The sequence below is a fragment of the Leucopleurus acutus genome (genome assembly GCF_964270905.1).
Source record: "Leucopleurus acutus genome assembly, chromosome: 1".
Classification (NCBI taxonomy): domain Eukaryota; kingdom Metazoa; phylum Chordata; class Mammalia; order Artiodactyla; family Delphinidae; genus Leucopleurus; species Leucopleurus acutus.
In genome coordinates, this window is record NC_139142.1 from 167,505,264 (window position 1) to 167,531,664 (window position 26,401).

At 47.2% G+C, this 26,401-nt stretch overlaps 1 protein-coding gene across 3 annotated transcripts in view; it reads left to right on the top strand.

Moving 5' to 3' along the window:
- The window catches only part of PDE8A (phosphodiesterase 8A), a 135,555-nt gene that overhangs the window by 88,234 nt on the left and 20,920 nt on the right, over positions 1–26,401 (top strand). For all 3 annotated transcript variants that reach the window (XM_082852614.1, XM_082852615.1, XM_082852613.1), the window contains exons 7-17: positions 2,456–2,534; positions 4,180–4,317; positions 9,660–9,748; positions 11,363–11,414; positions 11,515–11,557; positions 16,638–16,715; positions 21,576–21,646; positions 21,922–22,086; positions 23,510–23,558; positions 23,803–23,938; positions 25,527–25,725. In XM_082852614.1, the coding sequence (XP_082708740.1) occupies positions 2,456–2,534; positions 4,180–4,317; positions 9,660–9,748; positions 11,363–11,414; positions 11,515–11,557; positions 16,638–16,715; positions 21,576–21,646; positions 21,922–22,086; positions 23,510–23,558; positions 23,803–23,938; positions 25,527–25,725 (1,099 nt within the window). The remainder of the gene's footprint in view (positions 1–2,455; positions 2,535–4,179; positions 4,318–9,659; positions 9,749–11,362; positions 11,415–11,514; positions 11,558–16,637; positions 16,716–21,575; positions 21,647–21,921; positions 22,087–23,509; positions 23,559–23,802; positions 23,939–25,526; positions 25,726–26,401) is intronic.

Genomic DNA, 26,401 nt, shown 5'->3' on the forward strand with positions numbered 1-26,401 from the left:
ATGTGTTCAACATGGCAATTTAAATCCACACAGGAAAGGGTGGACTTTTCAATGAATAGAATTGTGACAACTTATTAACTGGAAAGAAAATTAAGTTATATCCCGATCTCACACCCAGTCCCAAAATAAATTCCAGTGTGCATAATGTTAAAAAGTGTGGCCACATAAGTACTAAAAATGTAAGTGAGCATATGTATTTGGATAATGAAGTCTTTTTAAACTCAGCATGGTGTGAAAGCCAGATTTTATAAAGAAAGAGAATCAGATTAGACAACATAAAAATGTTAAGCTTGTCTCAGTAAGTATACCTTAAATAATGTTAAAAATTTAGACAAATAACAAACTGGGAAAAATACATTCTTAACATACAGGACAGATAGGTTAATATCCTAAATACGTAAAGAGCTTTGATGAATCAGTTTAAAAATGGAAACACCCAGTAGAAAAAATTTAAAAGGACATGTTGTGAACAAGCAGTTTGTAGGAGATATTAATGGCCAATAAACATGAAAAAAATGTTCAGCTTCACTAGTAACCAAAGAAATGAAAATGATGTACCATTTTATATTTACCACATCTGCAAAAATTAAAAAAGAGTGATAAAACCCAGTAGGGCTTCTCACAGATCCATCTCCTCCAAACTTGTTATATCAGAGGTGGGAACTTACTTCTCGTTGTTTTTTGGTTCTTGTTTTTTTAAATAACAGCTTTATTGAGGTAATTCACTTGATTTTTGTATGCCAAGAAAGAAGAGCTAATTTTTATTGGCTAAAGCTGCTTTGTCTTATTTAGCTAGACAGTTTAGTAATACCAGGAATAAAGTAAAAGCATTGTAATTATTGGTTTTATAAATGTAATCTCTGCGCTTTATGAACAAGTAGACAGTTGCTTTCTCTTTTTCATCTTCTGAGGCATATACAAGAAAAAAACTGAAAGCATTCCCCAGTTATGGGGAATTTGTTTGACTAAATTATGGTATAATTTTACAATAGAATATTATATAGTTATTAAGAGTGATGATAAGGAACTAATTATTGATATGGAAAGATGTTAATGTATATGGTTCAGTGGTACAAGCAGATGATAAAACTGTCGACTATGATCCTATTTTTATAAGTATATGTATTACATGTATATTTACACAAGAAATTGCCTAGAACACCAGTTGATATGCGTAGGTGTTGGGATTTCAGATGATTTAATCTCACTTATTTTTAAACATATTTATCGAGATAAAATTGACATTCTATACAGTTCACCTATTTAAAGTACACAGTTCAATGGCTTTTAATGTATTCACAGAGTTGTGCAACCACTGCCACAATTTTAGAATATTTTCATTACCCCCAGCCCTAGATAACCACTAATCTAATTTCTCTCTATACATAGATTTGCCTCTTCTGGACATTTCATATAAATAGAATCATACAATATGTGGTCCTTTTAACTTAGCATAATGTTTTTCAAGGTTCATCCATATCTTGGCATGCATCAGGGCTTTATTTCTTTTTATATCTGCATAGTATTCCATTGTATGGATATACCACATTTTATTCATCCATTCATCAGTTGATGGACTTTAGGGTTGTTTCCACCTGTGGGCTATAAGTTTTTGTGTGAATGTATGTTTTCATTTCTGTAGGGTATCTACCTAGGAGTAAAATTGCTAGGCCATATGGTAACTATGTTTAACAGCCTGAGGAACTGCCAGACTGTTTTCCAAAGCAGCTAGCTGCACCATTTTACACTCCCACCAGCAGTGTATGAGGGTTCCTCACCAACACTTGTTTTTATCTCTGTTTTTGATTGTAGATATCCTAGTGGGTATGATGTAGTATCTCATTTATTATTATTTTCTAATTTTTAAAAAATAAACCTTTAGTTACCTGTGCAATTTAAAAATGTTTTCAAACACTGAGGACAAGGGAGAATGCTCGCAATATAAGGCTAAGTGGAAGCAGAAAACAAAGCTCATGATCCCGATGATCCCAGTTTTGAGCAAAGGATTTGTTGAACGTGATAATAGCTACAGATGGTGGGCCGCCTCCTTTCTACCCGGCTTCGTGTGGGCTTCTTGACTCCATTTTCTCATTGAGTCCTCACGCGGACCCTTCAGATGGTGAGAAGGCAGAGACCCAGGGTGGTTCAGTCATGTCCCACAGCCAGCGAAGGGCTGTGATCAGACCCTGGGGTGTGTTTCACCGGGTCCACTTGTCCTTAGAATGAAGGAAAGGCACCAGATTGTGCGTAGTCATGATCCCAAGTACTGAGGTGGCAGGAGGTGCTTATTTCTTCCTTATGCTTTTTAGTATTTCCCCCTACTTTTTCTTGAGTTAGCATTAGTTACCTTTATAATCAAAGAACACATTTAAGTAAGTTAATGTAATATTCCAAGATTGTATTACATTTTATAATATTTACATTAAGCAGTCCTTTTTCTTTTCCACCCATAAAGGGCTTGTAACTCAATGTTCACTGCATTAGAGAAAAGTCAAGAAGCAATTGAAATTACAAGTGAAGACCACATTGTACAGGTTTGTTGTTTTGGAAGCTTGTCCTGCTGAATTTCTGGTTTGTTTGCATTTTTAAGATTGAACCCCTTCAGTATGTTTTTTTGTGTTTTTTTCCTCTCTTTGAAGTTCAAGGGACCAGTTTTTCCTTAGAGGATTATCAGAACAAAATCTATAAAATATATAATTTAAAATAAGTTCCCTACAGGTAAGAAAAGGTTCCAATAATTACTTAATGTGCTAGAAAATATTCTGTAAATGCAATTAGCATTTGCTATTTCTCACTTTTTTGCATATTTATTTACTTAGCAAGGAGGGACTTTTATCCAGAGGATGGTTTCTGCGGCGGAGTGGGGTAGAGAGAGACTGTTGCAGCAAGGAGAGGCTCTGCCCATAAGGGCTGCACGCTCTCACCTTTCTTACTGTTTTTGAAGATAGTTTACACCTATAGGAATTTACTAGAAGCTACTCAAAATTTCAAAAATAAACTAGCAATTACTTCACAAATTATCCATTATTAGAAAAGTGGCTTCATATAAGTGACTGAAGATAACATGGCTTTCAGATAACAGCAAACAGGTAACATGTATTTTCATATAACAGCAAAAGAGGGAGTTGTGCCAGGGGAATGTGCCTTTTGTCTGAGAATGAGCCCCACTTTGATTTTAGTTCTGAGCACTCCAGTTCTTCACTTTAATCGAACTAGTGACTTTCTTGGTAAAGAGTTGATGATGTTAGCATTCAGGATGGTGCCCTGACAGGCGACATTGGCCGGTGCTTGAGGGCACAGGCTTGGTATCAGTCAGGCCTGGCTTCCAGTCAGCCTCGGCCCCTTCCTAGCTGGGCATCTTCGGGCAGGTGACTTAATCTGTCTGAATTTGCTGTCTCATTTGTACAAATGGGAATAATATTAACGCTAACAACGACTTACCTTTTGTAAGGATGTTCTGAGGATTAAATGTGTTACTGTGTGTGAAGTGCTTTTACTACAGTGCCTAGCAAGGAAAACAAACCTTAAACAGTATGATTATTGTTTTATCATCGTCATTATTTGTTATTCCTATCAGCACATGCACAGCTTTCCCATACATTTTCTTCTAGTCTTACAGCCCTATTTGAAACTTAACCATAAAGCCTTGCATTTGTAAACACTTCCTAGTTCACAGCCTGCTTTCCAAACTCATTATTCATTTGCATCATATGAGAGAGGCGAAATAAGTGTTTCATTCCCATTAAACGGATGTGCAGACTGAGACTTGGAGGGGTTAAGTGACTTGTGGGAGTAGACCCTGGGTTTGCAGACTCCCAGTCTGGTGCTTTCTTCCACTGTATCATAATCTCAACAGCCCTTTTGTAGCAGCCCTGGGTCTGTCTCCATGCAGCTTCTTTCCTCTGCTGGTGTTTAAGTGGAGTGGGCCTGCTGCCCTCCCTGCAGCCTCAGGAGAACAAGGCAGCAAGCCCAGCCCGGTGTCATCGGAGCAGAGGCTTCTCCAGACTCCAAGGTTTTTCTGGGGTTGTGCTCTTGTGGCTTTAGAACCGTCGTAGTGAGCGCCAGGCTCCTGGGCTTTCTGGGGGAAAAATATGATGGTTTAGGTTGAACATCTTTGATTGTCCTCTTTTCAAAATTTCTTTTAACTCACATGATGTTTTTTCCTTTGTCTCCCCCCAGTATGCAAATCCAGCATTTGAAACAACAATGGGCTATGAGTCAGGTGAATTAATAGGGAAGGATTTAGCAGAAGTGCCTGTAAATGAAAAAAAGGCTGATTTGCTCGATACTATAAATTCATGCATCAGGATAGGCAAGGTAAGTAAGAGGTCACTACCCTTGTTACTCTCACATAACAAAGAGGGAAGGAAGGAGACCTAGCGCTCACTGAGCACTGCTAGAGCCAGGTGATCTCAGTCTCACTCTTCCCAGAAGCCTGGGGAAGTGTAGGTAGTGTTATCTCTGTTATGCCCATTTTGCAGATGAGGAAATTGAGGCCAAGAAAGTATATAAAACCTGACCAGCCAATAAGAGTAACTTTGACACTTAACAGCATTGTTTTCATTTTTGTAATAAGTGAGTTAAGTTGATCTTTCTCATAATTGATCTTCTAAGTGGTAGCTGTTGGCAAATGGTCTGGGTAAAGGATTGCCAGTGAGTTAACACATTCTCAGAGCACATTGGAGCCCATCGGTTCTCTGAGCCTCGTTCATTCATTCAGCATTTTTTGAATGCCAGGTGTGCTAGGTTCTGGTATAGAAAGAAGGGCAAAACAAAAATCCCTTAGAGAACTCATTCCAGGGTGCAAAACAGACAGATAAAAGTAGTCATTGCATTGTGATGTGAGAAGTTACAGCACCCTGGTGCTGAAGGGGTAGACAAAGCAAGGCAGGCTCAGTCTGAAGGGTTATTTCTCTCTCTGAACTGTGGCTTCTGACAGCACCTCACTGTTATATTAGGTTTTAAAATATGATGAGAAGGAAAAGGCTACTGCTTTCCATAGTCATTCTTAGGCTTTTCTGCTGGGCTCTTTTTAACTTTTAGAAGTTGGGACTGTGAATCTGATTATTCAGAACATTTGAAAAATTGGTGACCTGCTCTCTTGCTGGCTGTCTGGAGGCCCTGTGGAAGTGATGCCCTTTCTCTGGTGCCTATCCCTTAGCACACAAGGGCAGTCTGCCAGAGGGGGCAGAAGGGCTATGCAAAGCTTATACCCCCACTTGGCTTGGGCCCCTCGAAGACACCGTGAGTGGGCTGCTGTCCTTTGCTTTCCCGCGGCTCTGAGCACACGAGATGGCTTTGCAGTGAGAACAGGGAAAGAACAGGCCAGTGGCGGGGCCCGGTGATGCACTCTCAGGGGAATCACAAAAATGGGCACTGCTTGAATCCTATTTTGCCTTCAGCTTTTCTGTCAGGATGATGATTTTCTTGCTAGAGAGAGTGGCAGGTCCTCTGGATAGAGAAATGAAGGCTGAGATGAATGAAGAGACAGACCGTTAGGTGTTCAGGCCCACCAGTGTTCCCTGCCTGGGCCGAGAGGGGCGTCCTCGGAAGGCAGCTCCAGAACGGCAGCCATTCCAGACCCCCGCAGCCTTTGAGGGGCTTTACCATGGCCTCCCCAGTCCTGGCGGTTTGGTCCAGTGCTGCCACTGGGTCAGCCAGCAGTTCTGCTGTGAGGTTCAGCAGGGTGTGAAGCAGATGGTGGCTCTCATGCTCCTTGATCTGGCAGCTGCCCTTGCAGTGGGGAGAGCAAGTTGAGATGGGGGTGGGGGCACCCAGTGGATTAGCTGTAGGCCCTGGGATTCACCCAGATCCCTGTGAGCAGCATCTTGCCTCCTGAGGTATGCCACTGGGCACCAGGTGCAAAGGGCCTCGACAGCCGGACACCTGCTCTCTAAAGTCTGTATTTGCTATGAGCAGAGAATAATTGAAAGGTTATCACATTGTCCGCCTCTGTACTGCTTTATTTCAAAAAGAAACCAGGTGGGGATATATGTATATGTATAGCTGATTCACTTTGTTATACAGCAGAAACTAACACACCCTTGTAAAGCATTTATACTCCAATAAAGATGTTTAAAAAAAAAAAAAAGAAAAAGAAAAGGAACCAGGGCATTTGTTTTGCATGATTGCAAGTTCTTGGGGAGAGTGCAAAAGCTGCTGTTTGTCCTTTGTTGGTACCCTGCTGGTTCACGGGCAACACTGCAGCAGGACAGACCACTTAGCTGGGCAATTTTTTGAGGAGAAAGATATATGGCCTTTCTAATCAAGTCTCCCTCGGGAGAAGAAGGGCTTGTTGAGAATCAGCCAGCCCTTGGCAAACAATGGTACCATGGTCAGTGGAGAGAGTTCAGACACGTGCTGGGAACCAGGATGGAGCCTTTGGAAGTGGTCAGATGACCGGGAGGGGCTTTGGAATGTCAGATTCTAGGTGTCCAGCCAGTTGGATATTCTTGGGGGCAGAGGAGAAATTCTGATGATGTTCAAACAGAGAACACTGCGAACACCACTCTCTATAAACCTCCTCTGCCTGCTGTTCTCAGCCACTGGCTCCCCTTTCAGGTAAAACTGATACTATGAGGCACCTTGATTTTCAGTCCCACACTCCTGCTTCCTTCCTTCCTTTATGTATCCTTCTTGGCTCTCCTCCTGTTTCTTCTTCCCCAGGTCTTCTCTGTCAGGGCCCTAGAACCCCTGGCCTCCTATCTTCTCAGATACCTGAGCCTTATATTGCCTCTTCTCTTTTAGAAATTTTGCATTTTTTTCCCCTCAGAAACTGTCTTGCAGGGGCTGAAGGAATGTTGGCTGCTCGGCTGGCTGCCTCTGATAATGATGTGCAGTCGCAGAGCCCTTTAGCTCTTCGCACCTTTTACCTTCCCCAGCTCCTGGGAAGCCAGGAGCCTTCCTCCCTCTCCGCCTCCCCTCTTCTCCCACTTTTCCCCCATCTCTTTCCTCCCAGGTTTACCAGGGCTCTTTGTCCCCTGCTGGTTCCTCAGAAAGCTCCCTTTGTTGTTGAGCATCTTTCCTGCTCTGCGTAGATGTCTCCCACCTTCCCAGTTTTAGCCACAGTGTCTTTTCCAAGGTCTGTTTCAACATCCTGCTGTCATTTTGGTATCACCTTGTATAACGGTGATTTCCTCTCATCCCCCATTAACAAAAAGCCCGATCCCCCTCCACCTCTTCTGTCTACTGCTCGTTGACCGTCCACACAGTTGCCTGGACTTTGATTCCTGGAATAGTTTTGGTTTCTCCCTACCCTTTAGCCCCCTCCATCAAATCCATCACCAAGGCTTGATGTCTGTTGAACCCCTGCCTTTGAGGGTCCACTGCCTGGGCCTGACCGTGTTCAGAGCCCTCTTCCCACACCCTGAGACTGCGGTGGCTGAATGCAGTTAGGCCTCCCTGTCCCAGGACCCTCCACTTCTGGCCAGTCCACCCTACGCTACTGGAGATTTGTCTCACCAGATCACCACTTTGATCATGTCACTCCCTCTGTGTAGAGCTCAAGTCCCTTATCCTGGGTGCCAGGATTCCGTGATCTGACTTTGGCCTCACTTTTCCATTCAGTAAACAAAAGCCCCAAGTGTTCTTTGACTGTTTACCACCTGCCAGCACAGTGCTAGCCCCTGGGATAGGACAGCTGGATGATGATGATTTAATTCTTAAGCCAGTGGGCACACACCAAGAAGGAACTGTCTCAGTAGTCAGCGAAGTCCAGCTCGGTGCTGAGCTTGCCCCGGAGTAGAAGGGAGGTGCACGCCTCAGTGTAGTTCTGAGAGGAGCTCAGCCTGAGAGGGACAGACAGACACCTGTGTGAAACCAAACAGGCCATGTACTGGACATTTGCCGTGTGTCAGGACTTGGCTAAGAGTTTATGTGTGTTACCAGATTTAATCTTCATAACAGCATGCTAGGTAGGACTTTACTATTTTTAGGAACTGAAACTTCGATTTTTGATGTATTTTTGATAAGAAATATGATCTGTGTTAAGTGAATATTTTTTGTTTCCATTGTTGACTGGAAGACTTACAGGCAACTCTGTTATCTAAGCAAAGTCATTGGCTAAGTTGTCCTCCATTAGCTGGACCGTCCAGCGCTGGCTGACGTGGCTTCTTACACCTTGACTTGGGGTCCGGCAGCCACCCACTCTGTTCAGAAAGGATTGAAGGAGAAAATCCTGAATATGTGTTTTGAAGTGCTGGTTGATTGACCGAATCGGTCTCCCATATTTTCCCTCTCTTTTTATGTAACAGCTCTGTTGAGAGATAATTCACATGCCATACACTCCATCCATTTAAAGTGTACAGCTCAGTGGTGGTTGGTATGTTCACAGAGTTTTGCAAATACCACCTCAGTCAGCTTCCCGTATTTCTCTTGATAGTGAGCTTCAGAAGTAACTCTTAGACCTGTCTGCTGAAGCCTTCTCTGGTGGCCGCATGGGGCTGTGGACGTGGAGGACAGGCTCCAGATTCCTGCCCAGGGATTCCTGTCCAGTCCTTGCCCGATTCGGGCCCAGGCCACTCTCCCCTCAGAACTGCAGTGAGGAAGGCCCACACCTCCCTTCCGCTCCAGGGCAAGTAAGCACCTCGCTGGGCTCTTGGGCTGTTTTTTAACTTAGTCCTTTCTTGGCGCCCATTGTTTTCAGAAGGACGTCAGGAAGCCCCAGTAACCATCCTTTGCTTCTGTCAGTGTCCTGGTTTCTCTTGGATCCACTTTGCCAGAGGAGTCTGAAGATGGGATTTTACCATTATCATTTGCATGCAGGTCACCACGCCCCAAGCATAGATTTCAGAATTGACTTTGTGTAAGAGTACGGACAGGAGGCTTGAGCCAGGCTGCCATGGCGTTCCCCTTCCCACCCCGGTCAGCTTTAGCTCCTGTGGGACTCTGGAAGGTCGAGAAGGGTATGAAACACCCTGGGAGTTCAAGGTCCTACCGTGGGTTTTAGGGATTTTTCTAGCTTAAGGACCTTGGTGACTCTTGGAGAAATTCAGAACGTTTTAGGTGGTCACAAAACCCAGCTCCGTCCCACGCTTGTCTCCACCACCCTCAGAGTAGGGGAGCCACCTGTAGCCCCTGTTTGCTCGCTGTGGTCATAGCCTGGGCACACCTGCTCTCCCAGTGCAGTTCCATTCTGAAATGGCAGCTCTGGCTTTTAGGGTCTCACTTGGTTATTCTGCCTGAGCCCAGTCCTGGCTGTTACCTCATCATCCCCACCCTACCTGCAGAGGGTACACAACACAGAGGGTGGCTCCTTCTCTGCCCCAGGCTGAGACTCTCCCCCTCCCAAATGCAGGGGCAGAGGCCACACTTCCCCCCTCCACTGCGGCAGGTAGGAGTTGTGAGAGGAGGAACCTGGACGAGAAGGGTGTTCCTCATTCATGGGCCCAGGGCCTCTCTTGCCAGCAGAAAGCCACTGAAAACATATGGCCATTTAGACTGTGGTGACCTGGCTTTTGTTGTCAGTCTAGGGAGGAGATGGACTTGGGAGGTTGAGAAAGAATTGTCCGATTACCCAAAATTGCCTTTGGGGTTGGGATGATTTTATTATCCTAATAGCTTTAGTGGCCATGGTAAAGGTGTGGAAACCTGAGGTGGAAAATGCTCTTGGGTTTATGTTTTGAACACAATGTATAATGATGTCTACATTCCATTTATAGGAATGGCAAGGAATTTGCTCTGCCAAAGAGAAGAACGGAGATAATGTACAACAAAATGTGAAGATACTACCTGTCATCGGACAGGGAGGGTAAGTGGAAAAAACGAGTACTTCAGTCAACATACCATGTTCGGCTTATTGCAAAATGTGCTTTGAATACTTAAGTAAGTTGAGAACTGCATGCAGAAATTTATAAGAAAGACTTGTAACAAGGTCAGGTACCATCAAAGGATGGCCTTCCAGGGTGGCTTCCTCATGGTCACAGCCTGACTCTCCAGCTGGTGACCCAGAGCCGCCACACTCCGACAGTCTTAAGCTGTGTGAGCACATAAGAGACTAAAGTATTTCAATCTGAATGCCACTTTACTGAGCTGTGTGCTAAGAACACTCACTGGTGGACTCCCTGTGTTTAAAAGATTTTTATCTAATTTGATAGCCTATGTGTTATTTCTGCACAGAACTATCAAATTAGATAAAAGTATTTTAAATACTCTCATTTACGGAAACGCACATGAAACAGATGTGACCACAGATTGGAAGGCAGTGTATATCAGGAGCCTGAAAATGTCATATGGTTTGTCTCAGAATCTATCTTAAATAATACAAACAGTGGCAAATTATGAACGTGAACTGTAGAATACCCAACGATAAAATACGCAACCATTAGAAATGATGATCATAGAAAATTAAATGATAGGGGAAAATGTTTTTGATAAATGCAAAAGTCAAAATGTAAAATCGTACCTAGTGTACGCACTCAGTCATGAACATGAAAGAGGGACAAAAAGACCAGGAGGAGGTGTAGCGATGATGGTTGTAACAACTGCCGCTGTCCGTGAGCCCTTCCCTCCCTGGGCAGGCTCTCAGTGCCTGCTAGGTGTCACTTCATTTCATCCTGGCCACAGGCCCATGATGTCGGCACTGTGACCGTCTCTGTTTGACAGACGAGGAGGCTGAGGCTTAGAGAGGTGAGGCTGGCCCAGAGTCCGGCCACCAGCGCTCAGTGGAGCCGGGCTGCAGGCCTCTGCGTTGACTGCATGGCTCACGTGCTTGGTCACCAGGCTCTGCTGCCGGCTGGCGATTGCCTCAGGGAGACGGCTCTGTGTGGGCTCTCTGTTCTGATTCTCTGCCTTTTTATGGCCTTTCCAAATTGGGGGAGGATAACTGTAGGGATTGGATTATCAAGGGGAAAAGCTGAAAAATGGAAAATAAGTGAGGAGAGTCAGCATCTTCTGAGATAAGCCCCAGTTGCTTTGTTCTAGACTCGCACATTCGGCCCCAGTGTGGCCTGTGGCTGTTTCCATGAATGACTGTGAGCAGATTGTTTGCTGAAACTTGAAGAAGAGCATCAAAAGAAAGGGCTGTGAAACTGTGAAAACATGTTAAGGAATTAGAGGCTTTGGGGTGGTTAACATGTAGTACATTTTTAAAACCTAGGTACTTTTTATTGTGTGTTGTGATGACTCAGAAGGACTTTGTTGTTTTTACTGAAGAGTCAACTTCTCTTCTACAGAGACACCAGAGAATGCTTGTAGACTCTTGTTTGTTTATTGGTGGCCTTGGCCACACACAAATAGAACTGCTGTCCTCCAAGCATTGTATGTATTGTGAAAGAGAGATGCTCCTTTCGTAATGAAAAATTAGCTAGATATCCACCAGAATAGAGAGCCAGGAGAGAAATAATACATTGTTTTCTACTTGCAGAAAAATTAGACACTATGTGTCCATTGTCAGAGCGTGCAATGGCAACAATAAGGTATGTAAGGAGAGCCCTTGGGACCCCAGGGACCCAGCAAGATTTCCCTTACTGTATAACTAGGCACTCAAAACTAATGTCTTGTAAAATTCATTTTTAGGCTACGAAAATAGCTGAATGTGTTCAGTCTGACACTCATACAGGTATGGTGCCCCATATTCATTCTTAGGGTTCACTGAGCTTTTGAAAAAATAAAAAAATAAAAACAGGCCCTGCCTCTGACGAGCTTGTCTGTTGCGTAGGTGGGACTGTATTTTCCTAGCACCGTGGCAGCATTTCTCTCCCTGACTCCCAGGCTGGTTTATGAGTCAGAGGACCCGAGCACAGGTGGGCGATCTGACAGGTGTCCTGGGGTGGGTCTCAGCCTGTGGGGAGAGAACTGGTCACCTCCATTGCATGAACTTATGTGAAGATGTGTTGAGTGGAGTGTGGTCTGTTGGCATGATCTGTGCTCGAAGAGGCAACTGTGTTGGTTTCAGACTACAGTGCTTTAGCAGGGATGCTTTCACCACCAGCCTACGGGGAGGTAGGTGGACCCCATCAGACCTGCCTCACGTCGTATCCGTCTCGTGAGGACTTGATGTGCTTTGGACACCACCCGCTCACCCCATGTCTACGTGACTGCAGATGTTTTTCCCTGGCCTGGAATCACCTGTTTCCTTCCAGCATATATCATGGCTTCAGCAAGCCACTTTCCTACTCTGGCCGTTACCTGTGATGGTGCAGGTCCTCTCCGGCTCCATGCCAGAGGCTCTCCATCCAGCCTGTGTGGATGCTTTATAGCACCCTGCCATGCCCAGGCAGTGCTCTGGTTGCCCAGCTGGTCTGTAAGAGCCTCCAAGGAGAAGACTTTGTCTTCCATACCGTCAGCTGTTGATGGTGTGCTTTCAGCAGTACCGGCACAGTTCACTCATTCATTCTAGGAATGTTTCCCACAAGTCTTTCTGACTGTTTGTTGTGTACAAGGCACTGTGCTGAGTGCTTAACTTACGGTGTATTTAGTTGAAGCCTTGCAATAACCCAGAGGGATAGACGCTTAATAGATGAGGTTCCCTTTTTACAGATAAGGAAACTGAAAGGCTACCTAATTTGCCCAGGGATGTCCATCTAGGAAGTGGGAGAGTTGGCACTCAAATCCAGATGGCCAACTCCAGAAGCTCTGAAGCACATGCTGGAACAGTTCTTGTGGGCACCCCAAGAGTAATCAGGCTTTAATCGGAAAAGAGGAGAGACATATTGACACGAAGGGACACATAGCAAGTGATAAGAAGTGATCATTAGTGGGTGAGAAAGGCAGAGGAAGAGGGAAGGGGACGTTCCAGACAGGGAGAGGTGGATTTGAGTAAGAAGATGGGTGTGAGAGGAAAAGCATTCCAGAAATACATACAGTTACTGAACAGTGAAAGTACAGAGTGTGTTCTAGAAAGAGCAAGAGCAGGGTTAAAATTCTGACTGGTATAAAAAAGGTCAGTGTGGAAGGGAGTTGGGATCGTGAAGGATCCTTAGATGCTAGGTGGGAAATCAGGATTTTCATCTCTAGGCAGTGGGAGTTTGAGGATTTTTGAGCAAGGGAATAGTATAATGACGCCTGAGCTCTAAGCTTTTAGAGCCTGTATGTAACAGATTACATGGAAGGAGGGACCAGAGACGAGAATACCAGCATTGCCATCGTGTAGAGGAGAGAAAACAGGCCAGGGCATAATTCATCCAAAACAGTGCACGGGCACCACGTGCCAGGCCAAGTGACTGCCTCTGCTTGGCGAAGGCTGCTTTCTGTGCTTCTTAGCAGGGGGATGGGTAGCACAGGGGAGGCGGAGGGGGTCCGGAAGGGCCTTGCCAGCAACGTGCCAGGTTCCGGGTCGGGTGGTGCGGAGCAGGGCTTCAGCGTGTTTTACAGGTGTCCTCGTGTGCTGCCAGGGCGGGGGCTGGGCAGACCTGAAAGGAGTGTTACTCTGGACCTGGAGAAAGTGAGCTTTCTCGGGCGCAGGAGGAGGGAGCTCCCCGTGTGCGAGGCCGCAGGGAGCCCGCGGTTGGGCAGCAGCTGGAGGCTTGGCAGTGTGGGGTCGGTGAGACCCCGAGGCGGGGGGAGGGGGTGTCCCAGTGCAGGGCAGGCCCTCCTCAAAGGCTTGGACGGTTGAGAGTGTCTGAGAAAGTTCTCTGAAAGTCTGTTCCCAGCAGAGTAACTTTGGGGCAAGTCATGCAAGAAACCTGGTTCTCTGCTTCCTCCCCCCGGGGGACCACGGTGTTGGTGTTGGGATGGAGGCTGCCCGTTCGCGGGGCTGCGGGATGGTTCCTGCTCCTCACGGCTTCTCCAGGGTCTCCTGGGTTTGCCCAGCAGGCCAAGGAAACCCTGCTAACCTTCCTCTCCTAAAAAGATGGGCAGTGCGAAGGATCGCAGTTTTCTGGAACGGGGAGCTGAGTGCAGACACGTGAAGTCGCGGGCGGTGCTGAGCCCGAGCTGGCTGGGCGGCCGAGGCCTGTTGAGCGTTCCCTCCTGCGGCGCGCGGCTGCCTCAGGACTCGGGTCAGTCGTGGGCGTGGAGCCCTCTCGAGGCAGGAGGGCCTGTGCGCGGGCTCCTTCAGGCTGCGGGCTGGTTGAGAGGTCTAGGTCACCCTGCCGTGAGCCCCTCGGCCCTCCCTGGAGGAGCAGCAGCCCAGCAGGTGGAGGTACCTTAAGAACCAGCTGCAGAGCTCTGCAGGGACTCAGACAGAGGAAGAGAAGCAGGCTGAACACGGTGGTCACAGGAAGGTCTGGTCTTGCCTTAGGGGAGTCACTTAAACGCTGAGTAGAAGTTCAAGCCTGCTTCGCCTCTCTCCACACCTGCCACAGCCCTGGCCTTGGGACACGTTGCTCCTTGCTTCCCTCCAGCCAGCTCTGCCTCGTCTGCGCAGGCAGCGTCCTCCTCCAGGAAGTGCCTTCCTCCTCTGCCGACCTCCCGCTGCAAAACATGGCTCATCTCCTCTCTGCCCCCCCCTCCCAGAGGAGACCTGCCCCTTCCTCCTGGGGCTCCTTTTGCTCCCCAGCATCACGACTGTCACTCTTAGTTCACCCGTGTTTGTTCCCCTCCGACTACCCCCTTTGAGGGCATGGACCCTACCATATTCATCCTTACACCCCTAGCGCCTGGCTTAGAGCCTGACACGTGGTAGGTGCCCAGTAAATGTTTGTTGAGTGCCCTCGTGTCATTCACAGCTAGTGAGGAAGTCAGTCAAGTCAGTAAAGCAGGCGGTTACCAGCAATGTTGGGGGTGAGGCATTAGGGCAGGATTTCCCAGAGGTGATGATACCTGAGCCGCATCTTACCTGCATCTTCAAAGAGGATCGAGAGTTAACCAGGTGAAGGAGGCGTCAAGGGAGGGGTGCGTTCCTAGGTGGGGGTAAGCAGTTTGCACCAAGGCAGAGAGGTTTGGGAGGTGAACTAGCACATCATAAATAGTTCGTGATGGCTGGAGAGAGGAGGTCCAGATATCACAGGACTCTGGGTGCCACACTGGGGAATTTAAATCTGATCCTAAAAACAGTGATGAACCATTAAAATGTTTTAATTGGGAGAGTGATCTGATCAGATTTTTGTTTCAGAAGGATCACTTGGCTGCCTATGGAGAATGGGTCGAAGGGGGCAAAGTTGGGGCCGGTAGGACCAATGAGGGGAGGCTGTCATTATAATCCAGAGGTGGATGACAGGTGTCTGAGCCAGGACAGGGACAGAACAGGGGTAGATTAAAGAGGTGTTTCGGAGGTCGAATCCATAGATTTATCTGACCACTTGAGGGCAAGGAACAAGGAGGAGTCATGGATGACTTGTCTCCAACTTAAGCAAAAAGGTAGATGCCGTTCAGCAGCCTGGGATAAGCAGTGATTTAGGAGAAGATACTGAGTTCATTTGGGTAGTGAGCTCATGTGAAATTCCCGAGGGTGTCCAGATGGAGGTGACGAGTGGCCAGTTAAGATGTAAGTCTGGAGCTCAGGAGAAAGGCCTGGGATTAAGACAGCAACACAGGAATTGGGAAAAGCTGTAGAAAAGGATGAGGTCTCCTGAGGAGATTGCGTTGTCTGAGAGGGAGGGCTAAGAGGACTGAACCTTTGGGAACACCAGGGGTGCTGAGGAAGAGAGAATGAATCATGATGGAAACTAGGAAGGAACAGTAAGAGATGCAAGGAAAGCCAGCGTTGGACTTGTGCAAACCAGGAGTCTCCAGGAAGCATGATCAGTTGTGTCTAGTACCACAAGTCAGGTAAGAACTAAACGGTGTCCTTCAGATATAGCAACAGGGAGGTCATCAGTGACCTTGAGAAGGTCACTGCCAGTGCCCACACGGAAGAGAAGGTAGCAGATAGCAAGTGGAGAAGGTTCCGGATGGTGGGGAGGAGTACCAAGGGCCTGCCTTTGGATCCTGTTTGTGAGCAGGAATCCAGATGAGGAAGCCGGGAGAAGGCAGAGAAGACAGAAGCAGCTGCAGGTGCGGAGAGCTGAGCTCGAGCGCCGGCTGTGTGCTCACTCGTCCGCACAGCGGCTCCCAGTCTCCTCGTCTGTGAAATGGGGACAGGTTGGGGAGGCTTGCCACCACGTGTGACACGCGGCAGGTGCACAGAGGAGGGCACGAGAAGGAAGGTCAGCTTTGCCTTGTCATCGATTGGCGTGGAGTGAGGGAGAGAGGAGTCAAAGACAAGCCCTGTTTGGGCCTCGAAATGCAGTGGTGCCATCCACAGGAGGAGGGGCAGAGAAGTGCGCCCCGGACTAGTGCTCCTGTGCCACCCTCCCAGAGAGAGGCACATTCCTCCCAGGGACATTTTAGAGCTTGTATTGTAGAAAAAAAAATACAAAAAAAGATTTTTGTTTTTTTTTTCCCTTTGGGGCAAGGGTGGATGGAGATCAAAATTTTCCCACCACTTTATTCAATTACATAGAAATATAATAGGTGAAATTCTCTTGAGTTCATTTCTGCTAGTTTTTGCATCGTGGGACTCTGTGATTACATAATCTGGAAACTGAAAAGCACTACTTTATGACTGTACCAGGTGGGACATTTTGAGAAAGTCAGCCTCCCTTATAACGTAATTGTTCACAGCCTTTATCTCTGTGCACTCCGTTGATTTTTGTGGCTTCCTAAATGGTATTCTAATGCTTAAATTTTGTTTTTTAAAACCTTTATATTGGTAAGTTTCCTAATATGTTGTTAAAATCCCTTTGCAGAGGTAATTTATAATTTAATTGTTTCCACAGATCATCAGTCAGGCAAACATAACGACAGGAGGAAAAGCTCACTAGATGTCAGAACTGCTGCCTCTCGAACAAGCAAAGGTAGGTGACAAAGACGAGGAGAAAGCATGGTCCTGTGAGTGTTGAACCCATGGAGACGTGTGACACTCCCTCCCCAGTCTGATCTCTGGGTCACTGCCCCCCTCCAGCTCAGGAGAGGGAAGGGGACCCTCTAGCAGTCTGTGTCCATTTCTCCCTCACCCCCAGCTCCTTTGCCAGTGGGTTCCATTCTGACCCTTTTGATGGAGTCAGGGAATAAAGAAAAAGATACATTTTACCGTCTGTTCTCTAGTTGATTTTTTTTTTTTAATTAATTAACTTATTTATTTTTGGCTGAGTTGGGTCTTCGCTGCTCTGCATGGGCTTTTCTCTGGTTGCAGTGAATGGGGGCTACTCTTCGTTGCGGTGTGCGGGCTTCTCATTGCAGTGGCTTCTCTTGTTGTGGAGCACGGGCTCTAGGCACACCGGGCCTTCGGTTGTTGTGGCGCGAGGACTGTAGAGCGCAGGCTCAGTAGTTGTGGCGCACGGGCTTATTAGTTGCTTTGCGGCATATGGGATCTTCCCAGACCAGGGATCGAACCCATGTCCCCTGCATTGGCAGGCAGATTCTTAACCACTGCACCACCAGGGAAGTCCTCTAGTTGATTTTCTAAACTGTAACAGCAGATGTCAGTTTATCTATTGTAATTGTATGAGTAATGCATTTGGAAGTTCTCAGCGATATATTCCATTGTGGATTGCAGTTTGCCATGGAAGCTTACCTTTTGGTGGGGAAGTAAGTGAGCTGCATTTGGGGATGTGAAAGACTTTTCATAAGCAAATATTATTTAAGTTCTAAGTGGAATATAATTTTTTAACGGTTATGTAGATATGTGGCCTGAATGATCTAGAAGTTTTAAAAATGCAATGAAAATTATCTATAGATAGTGTGGAGGCAAATATTACTGCTAGCTATGTACTTTCTTTGACTCAGAGATGAATTGGGAAGCAATAGGGAGCTGATTGTTACTAGATAAACAGCGAAAACTTTGCAGATGTTACAGTGGAGATCCAGTGCCTCACTTCTCTCATGGGTTGGTCGTGAGGACCGGAAAATAAGCCGTGTGTCCCTTGCACTGAAAAGACGAAACAGATCCCACCCCTGCTGCAAGGGCAGGGAGCAAAGTGGTGTTACAGGGAAGAGTATGGACTTCGGCCTCAGCATTGCTTTGATTCAGGTCCCAGCTTCATCTACTTTCTGTGCAACCTTGGGGGTAGACCTTTGTGCTTCCATTTCCTCATCATCATATGGGGATCATTATGCTGTCCACAGAGGACCACGTAAGGATGAAATGAGTGAGCGTGGTGCCTGGCCAGGGTCGTGGCAGCAGCTGTCACCGTCCTCACTGTGGCCCTCATGGTCACGGCCCTCGGGCACAGCAGAGCAGAGGCGAGGTCACTCGTGCCCCAAACTGTCTTTACCGCCACACTCTGACTTCTGTTCATCCTTTGGATTACTTTGTCCATTTCTGTATTTTTGAGAGTTAAAACACTTTTCTTTTAATGTTTGTGGGTTTTAACCACTGTTCTTTTTAATTGACTTATAATTTACATATAATACAATTCATATTAAGTGTTGAGTTCAATAGGTTTTGACAGTTCTGTACATTGAACTGTATAGACTGTAACCACCCAGCCCAAAATAGGTACAGAAAATACACACGTGCAGGCCTGCACTTGCACACATATTTCACCACACAGAGGCATCCACTGATTTCTTGCACCATAAGTTAATTTGGCCTCTTCTTGCGCTTCATAGAAATGGAGTCGTATAGTCTGCACTGTCTGTGTGTCTGGCATCTTTCACTCATTTTAGTGTTCTTGAGATTCATCCTCGTTGCTAGGTGCTACCGTTCTTCTTTATAGCTTGGTAGTACTCCACTGTATGACTGTGCCACAATTTGCTTATCCATGCTGTTATTAATGGCCCTTTGTGTTCACCTTTTCACTTTGGGGCTGTTCAGAGTAAGGCTGCTGTGAATATTTTTATGCAAGTATTTTTTGTGTTGTGGACATGTGTGTTCATCTCCTACCTAGGAGTGGAATAGCCGGGCCTTTGTGCAGCTGCAGACAATTCTCCAGTGTGGGTGGTACCATGTACCATCACTAACCTATGAGAGTTCCAGTTGCTCTGCATCCTCCACACTTGGTTATACCAGTGTTCTAAACTCTAGCTATTCTACTGGATGTGGTTTTAACTTTAATTTTCCTGATGACTAATGAGGTTGAGCACCCCTTTTATATGCTTACTGGCCATTGGATATCCTCTTTTGTGACGTGAATGTTCTAATATTTTGCCCTTTTTTTTTTTTTTTTTGCGGTATGTGGGCCTCTCACTGTTGTGGCCTCTCCCGTTGCGGAGCACAGGCTCCGGACGTGCAGGCTCAGCGGCCATGGCCCACGGGCCCAGCCGCTCCGCAGCATGTGGGATCTTCCCGGACCGGGGCACGAACCCGTGTCCCCTGCATCAGCAGGCGGACTCTCAACCACTGCGCCACCAGGGAAGCCCCTTTTGCCCATTTTTATCACTGGGTTGTTTATCTTTTTCTTGTTGGTTTGTAGGAATTCTTTTTATATTCTAGATATGGATATAAGTATTCCAAATATACTGTTCTTAGTCTGTGGATTGCTTTTTCACTCTCTTAATGGTCTTTTGTTTTTTGTTTGTTTTTGCGGTACGCGGGCCTCTCACCGCTGTGGCCTCTCCCGCTGCAGAGCACAGGCTCCGGACATGCAGGCCCAGCGGCCACGGCTCACGCACCCAGCCACTCTTCGGCACGTGGGATCTTCCAGGAGCGGGGCACGAACCCGTGTCCCCTGCCTCGGCAGGCGGACTCTCAACCACTGCGCCACCAGGGAAGCCCCTCTCTTAATGGTCTTTTAATGAACAGAGGTTCTTAATGAATCTTAAAGTTCATTTTATCAGTGTTTTCTGTTATAGCTAGTGCTTTTTTGTGTCCTGTTTAAGAAATCTTTCTCTATCCCAAGGTTATGAAGAATATTCCCCCATGTTTTCTTCTAGAAGCTTTATTGTTTTATCTGTCACTTGGGGTCTGTGATCCATTTCAAATTAATTTTTACATCTAGTGAAGGTAGAGATCAAAGATTAATATCCCCCCCCTTACTGGGAAACCCAGCTGGCCCATCACCATGTTGAAAAACCATCTTTTGCAGTAGTATCATTATTGTAAACCAGTTGACTATAAATATATGGCCTGTTTCTGGACTCTATTTCATTGTTCTGTTAGTCCTTGCTTACACTGATACCACGATCGATTACTACAGTCATATGGTAAGTATTGATATCTGGTAGTATAAAGTTCTTCAGGATTATCTTGGCTATTCTAGGTCCTTTGCATTTCCATATAACATTTAGAATCAGCTTGTTAGTTTACACACACACAGCTTCTTGGGAGTTTATTTGGGAGTGTCTTAAATCTATAGAACAATTTGGGGAAAATTGAAATCTCGGTAACACTGAGTCTTTCAAAACGTAAACATGCTCTTTGTCTTTATTCAGGTTGCCTTTTATTTTTTCTCAGCAATGTTTTGCGTTTTCAGTGTATAAATCTTACATATCTTTCCATTAGATTTATTCCTAAATATTGATTTTTATGATGCTGTCATAATGGTGTTTATTTATTTCAGTTTCCAATTGTTTGTTGCTAGTATATAGAAATAAAATTGAATTTTTATGTATTGACCTTGTACCCAGTAACCTTGATAAACTAGCTTATTGATTATAAGAGTAGCGTTTGTAGATTCTTTCACTTTCTGCATATACAGTCATGACAATCTTTATACCTTTTATTTCTTTTTCTTACTTTATTGCATTCACACTATTGTTTGGTCTTTATAAGTATATGTCACTTTCATTATATTTTTAAATGAGAACAAGTCTTTTTATGACATAGTGATAGAATAGTGGTTTTTATTTTTGGTTTAATGACCTTGTTGGGTAAAATGGAAAGATGGCAACCATGTGCTGATCACCAAAATTAGATTTAAGGAGTTCTGTTGGTCTCTGAAATTTAGAGCATTTGAGAGCCCCTGAGTTGGTTAATCTTGGTTGTTTCTCCTTGGGCCCCAGTTTGGTAAAATAAGGCTGACGCATCAGGCTGTGGAACAGTCTGTGGTCCTTTAAGACCTTTGGTAAACAGCATTTGGCCTGACAGTGGGGCTTTCAGGGAGAGACACAGAACACTATGTGAGTATGTTTTCCTGCCAGTTCACTGCCCAGGCTTCTCCCCACCCCAAAGGAACTGGATCTTGACAGGAGCAACAAAAAAATTAACAAACTTTAGAGTCTAAGATTTGCTGCCTGCCTCACTTAAGGTATTTACCTAACCCGTCTAGATTGAGCAGAACAGTGGAAAGCACCAAAGGATGCCTTGAAAAATTGAACCAGAAATTCATGTATTTCAGTTAATTGAGTTGTATTTATTGCTCCCGCCATATATGAAACAAGGAGCCTCTGTGGCATTGTCTTTCAGAACATTTTCACTCCTGGAGAGCAGCAAGCTGAATAATTATAAAGCCTTATTGTTAGAAACACAAAAAGAGGCTCACTGTTTGGCCCTGACTTGCTAGATTGTTTCCTCTGTTTTCTCTCTGGCCTGTGACCTCAGAACTTCAGTCTGTGGGTGCACGTGCAACCTAGTGCCTAGAGCTGAAGGAAGCAGAGTTGGTGATGCCAGAATCCCAGGCTTGTTAGGATGGGAAGGAAGCTCAGCGACCAGGTAGTTCTGGTCCTACCCCTTCATTGTGCAGCTGAGCACGCTGGGTGGGGCCTGGGGCGGGAAGGGAGACAGATACCCAAGGCTGTGAACACCCTGATTTCTGTATCACGTGATCTCTCCACAGTTTCCAGCCAGAGACGACGCTCCTCCACGGCCCGGATACATTCCATGAAGATCGAGGCGCCCATCACCAAGGTGAAACAGTTTGTGGTCCGTCTCCATTGAGCATGGGAGTCCCTTGTTCTCCTGGTTGATAGTTTTCAGCAAGAAGAACCACCAAGGGACCCACAGCAATAACGATGCTCCTAGTTGTATGGAGCTGCCTCGTCTGAAGAGAGAGGATGCGTGACACGAGCACTTTAACTAGCCTTAAGTTAGCGTTGAGCCCTACTGCCAGCCTGACTCTCTGGATTGCTTTCCCATCGTCTTTAAGATTATGAAACTCAGGTCGTTTTCTTTCCGTATTATAGGCAATCAATATCATCAGTGCTGCCCAGGAAAGCAGTCCCATGCCTGTGACAGAAGCCTTAGATCGTGTGCTGGAAATTCTAAGAACCACTGAATTATATTCACCACAATTCGATGCTAAGGACGATGATCCTCATGCCATCGACCTTGTTGGGGGCTTAATGTCTGTAAGTATAGTTGACCAGGCTGCTGGCTAGATCCTGCTGTTCTCATTTGTTTTCTCAGAGGTTATTTGTTTACGTGCTGGCCTACACAGCGCTCTTTGTGTGTGGGGCTCAGTCAAGGCCTAAACCCTCCATTGCTGCCCTCTGGCCGAGCCATCACCCACCTGCTGCCTGCCGCCCAGGGGGACCTCAGCTTGAAGCAGAGAAGGGAGGAGCACGTTCTAGACAGCTAGCTCGTTTTAAGATTTTGAAGATGGGCAGAAAAGAAAAATTTATGAAACATTTCATACCATAGTACAAAACAGAATGACTGTCTATGTCTAAAGAGGCACCAGGGGGACTTCCCTGGTGGTCCAGTGGTTAGCACTCCGTGCTTCCGTTGCAGAGGGCATGGGTTCGATCCCTGGTCCAGGAACTAAGATTCCCACAAGCCGCACAGCGTGGCGCCACCCCCCAACCCCCACCCCCCCCCCAAAAAAAAGAGGCACCAGTGGATGGGGCGTGGTTTCCCTCTAGAGCATCCTATACAGATTTGGTGACTTCACGGGAAGGAAGGCCTTGGAACCATTTCATTAGAAGGAGGCTTTATACCATGGGCTCTTGAGGGGTCTAGATGCCTCCTCCACCCCATCTAGTACAGAGGCCTTACAGGGGAAGAACAGCTTGGTGGAAAACAGATCATTCCATTGCCATCTGTCACCGTTTTTGTCTTGGTGACAAAATTCAGAAGTAAAAATTCATCCCCCCTCCTAATTCCGGCTTTCTAAAGTCACTTGATTTCATAAAAATAAGGTTTTAAGCAAAAATCAGTTGGGTAGGGGGTTCCCAGCGATGATGATGTCTAGTTGTGGTCTTGTCTGTTTGAGACAGAGGCTCCTCCAGCCTGTAGGTGAGGGGGTGGGGAAAAAGGATGAGGGGCGGGGTGGGATAGTGCCCGGGGGTGAGGGGTGAAGAGAGGCAGCATGGGGAGAAAGCACCGCAGGGCTGAGGAGAGGGGCCGCTCCGGGGCTTGGGGGTGGAGCGAGGGTGCTTCGAGGGCAGGGAGGGATCTAGTTTTCCTGAGGAAGGCTGGTGTCCACGAGCGTTGAGGAGGGTGGCAGGAAACGGGGGAAGGGGTTGAGGGCAGAGGGGCGTCACCCGGTCCCGAGTGCCAGCAGGACGCTGGGCTCTGGGGAGTCTCCCGGGCTCGCCGTCCTGGTGATGCCCCTACCTCCGAGTTGAGCAGGTCCGTGCAGCGTCAGGCTGTGTGCTCCTGGGTGAGTGACTGAGCTCGGGGTTGGCCGCAGAGGTGAGCACAGGGAAGCCTCGGCATGCACTGATGGGGAGGGCTGCCCGCAGCGTCCTCTGGGGCCCGCTGTCCTGGGGTTTTCAAGGAGTACAGAATAGCTGTGACTTCCCTTTCTCTTCTTTCCTTGATTTTTATCAGGACGTTTTTCGAAGACCATCCAGGAATGAGTATGTTCTTTCAACAAAAAGTAAGTTTCTCCTTTTTAGTTTTTTGGACCACTATTACTATTATAGCCATGCTTAAGTGATGAAAATAACTTTTTCAGGTAAAAGCTTTAAGATAATTTTTTTTTATCAGTAAGAAGTTTTTTGGTGTATCATCAAAAATGAGAAACAAAGCAACCGCCCCCTGAAGCAGAACTGTTCTCCCTAAGGAACAGTTAATGCTGTAAAGCCTCTTAATTTTGTTCTCCGAATCACATCACTTTGCAGACCTTCAGCAGGCTTCCAGCGGTGTGATCACCCCCACCTCCCTTCACGACATCCCATCACAGATAACTCAGGCCATGGAAAATGAGGAATCCTGGGACTTTGATATTTTTGAACTGGAGGCTGCCACTCATAAAAGGTGAGTCCACGTGGAGCTCAGCAGACAGAGAGCTTGATTCCAAGGGCCGGTGTGGAGAAAGCCACCCGAGGAGTATGGTTTCTGCACAGAGCCAGTCCCTGGTCAGGGAGGAGGCTCAGGAAAGCGCAGCAGGGCAGCAGGTGCCCTGAGTCACCAGGGCCTCAACGAGGGGATCAGTGAGAAGCCAAGGGGAGTCTGCCGGGCGGTGACTTCCGCAGAGAGAGCAAGCGTGAGATTGAGCAAGTGATTTAACCTCTCCAAACAACAGAGGTTTCTTTGTCTGTAAAATATGGTTATTAATTTCTCCTGTAGGTAGTGGTATGTTGAGATAGCAGCAAAGAGCCCCCACTCAGAGCCTAGAACTGAAAATTAGAAATACACAAACATACACATTGTTAAGAGCTGTCCCCAGATCTTGGTTGCTGTGTTGGTGACAGGCATGGGGACACCCCAAACTCCAGCCATCCTGATCTGAACGTGGTCACCGAGAGTAGGGCGGGATTGGGATTTTACCTTCAGTTTTGTACCTTGCTGGAGAAGAACGGTCAAGCAAAGGCGTGTGGTTGGCTTGGCACACAGGAAAGGGTGTCCCGGCCTGCTGCCAGCCAGCGTTAACCTTCAGGAGGGTGAGGTCCGGACCCTGGCAGACAGAAGGCCACTGCAGGAGAGGGGTGCTCTGCTGGCCGTGGGATAACTCATCAGGTCTCATCCCAGTCTGGGTGACGGTCCCCAAGCCAGCCCCTACCCTTGGCTCATATGCTCACAGTGAGTCGACCCTCTAAAACATTCTGTGTCCAGGTACCCCACACAGCCAAGGACTGTAGAAAAGAATATGCCCGTGGCAAACAGAGCTTTGGGTACCTGGTTTACATACTGGTACGTTGTATTCGTGTGAACCTGGGACAAGGCAGGTCTGTTCAAGTCCTGTGAGCCCGACCACCTCTGGATACTGCCTCAGCAGAGCCAAGTTTCTTGATCTTCCAAGCAAAGGCCAGGTGCTGGATGAAGGTGACTTCTCGAGGAAGGGCCTGATTTGCTGGCCAGTTCGTCAGCTTCTCTGGGGAAACCTCCTCATACTGTAACACCCACTTCCAGATTGTCGAGACCATCACATGACATGTGACAGCCTCTGGCTCATAGGCTGTCATCAGGAACTGTTGTTTTCTCCCACACGGGACATCTGGCCAATGACATAGGTCCAGCAGGTCCAAAGGAGAGGATAGGGTTTAAGGTAGAACAGGTTTAGCCTGGCAGCATGTTGATTTGAAGACTCTACTAGTGTCAGTAGGAGTCTGCATCAGGAAGGGCAGGGTGAACAAACCTCGCCCCAGCCAGTGGGGCACGCCAGGTGAATGAATGCTCCCAGAACTGGAGCTGGGCCCCACCCAAAGGTTGGCATTGGCTACCAGGAGAGAGGGCAACAGAGCGCCAGCCGCGTGCCACCCACGTGCCACCTGCACAGGCTCCACTCTGCTGCCCTGCGCACTCTCTGAAGTCTGGCTCGGGTTTGCTTGTTGGATCTGAGTAGATCCAACACTTTGCCTGTTTCTTTGCTTTGTTTTAACACTGTGGATGTTTTTCTCTGTAGGCCTTTGATTTATCTTGGTCTCAAAATATTTGCTCGCTTTGGAGTCTGTGAAGTCTTAAAATGCTCTGAGACAACGCTGAGATCGTGGTTGCAAATTATCGAAGCCAATTATCATGCTTCTAACCCCTACCACAATTCTACACATTCTGCCGACGTGCTTCACGCCACTGCCTATTTTCTCTGCAAGGAGAGGATAAAGGTGAGCTGTGTTTGTGCTCCACGCTTAACAGGCAGGAGCAGTGGGGCGGGCTGCTGTGCAGTGTCACTGCTCAGGAGGGCCCGGCACGGGTGCAGCCTGGCCCGGGAAAGGGGCGGCCACAGGAGAAGTCAGGCAGGAGGCCACGCTGTGGCTCTGGGGAGTTGATAATGAATTCATGACATGACCCCAGCCATTCCTGGAAGAATAAGGAGCAGGGTTCGTTCTGGGGAGGAGGCCAGCAAGAACAGGAGAAGGCTGTTTTTCTGAGGGGTCTTACTCTGACCCTGCAGGCAAGGTTGGATATGGCCCCTTTAGGGCCCCCCGCATCCCTCAGAGTCAGCGGGTTTTGAGACCAAGTTCATCATCTTTGCCCAGCACTGCTCCCACCCAGGGTCACCTGCCTGGCCCAGAGTCCCATCATCCCAGCAGATACCCATGTCAGAAGCCTGGGGTCATCTTCAGTTCTCTCCTCTCCTCCAGCCCCCAGCACCTGGTAGGTCATCTGACCTTGCTGACTACAACCCCTAAGTGTTCTCAGAATCGTCTTCTCCTCGCAACGCCCCTGCCGCCGTCCCGGTCGGGGCCCCGTCACTTGTCGTCTAGATGGTGCCAAACAAGAACTCCTGGCTGCCTGGCCTCCTAGGGAACTCGCTCTGACCATATGGGTCCCAGGAGC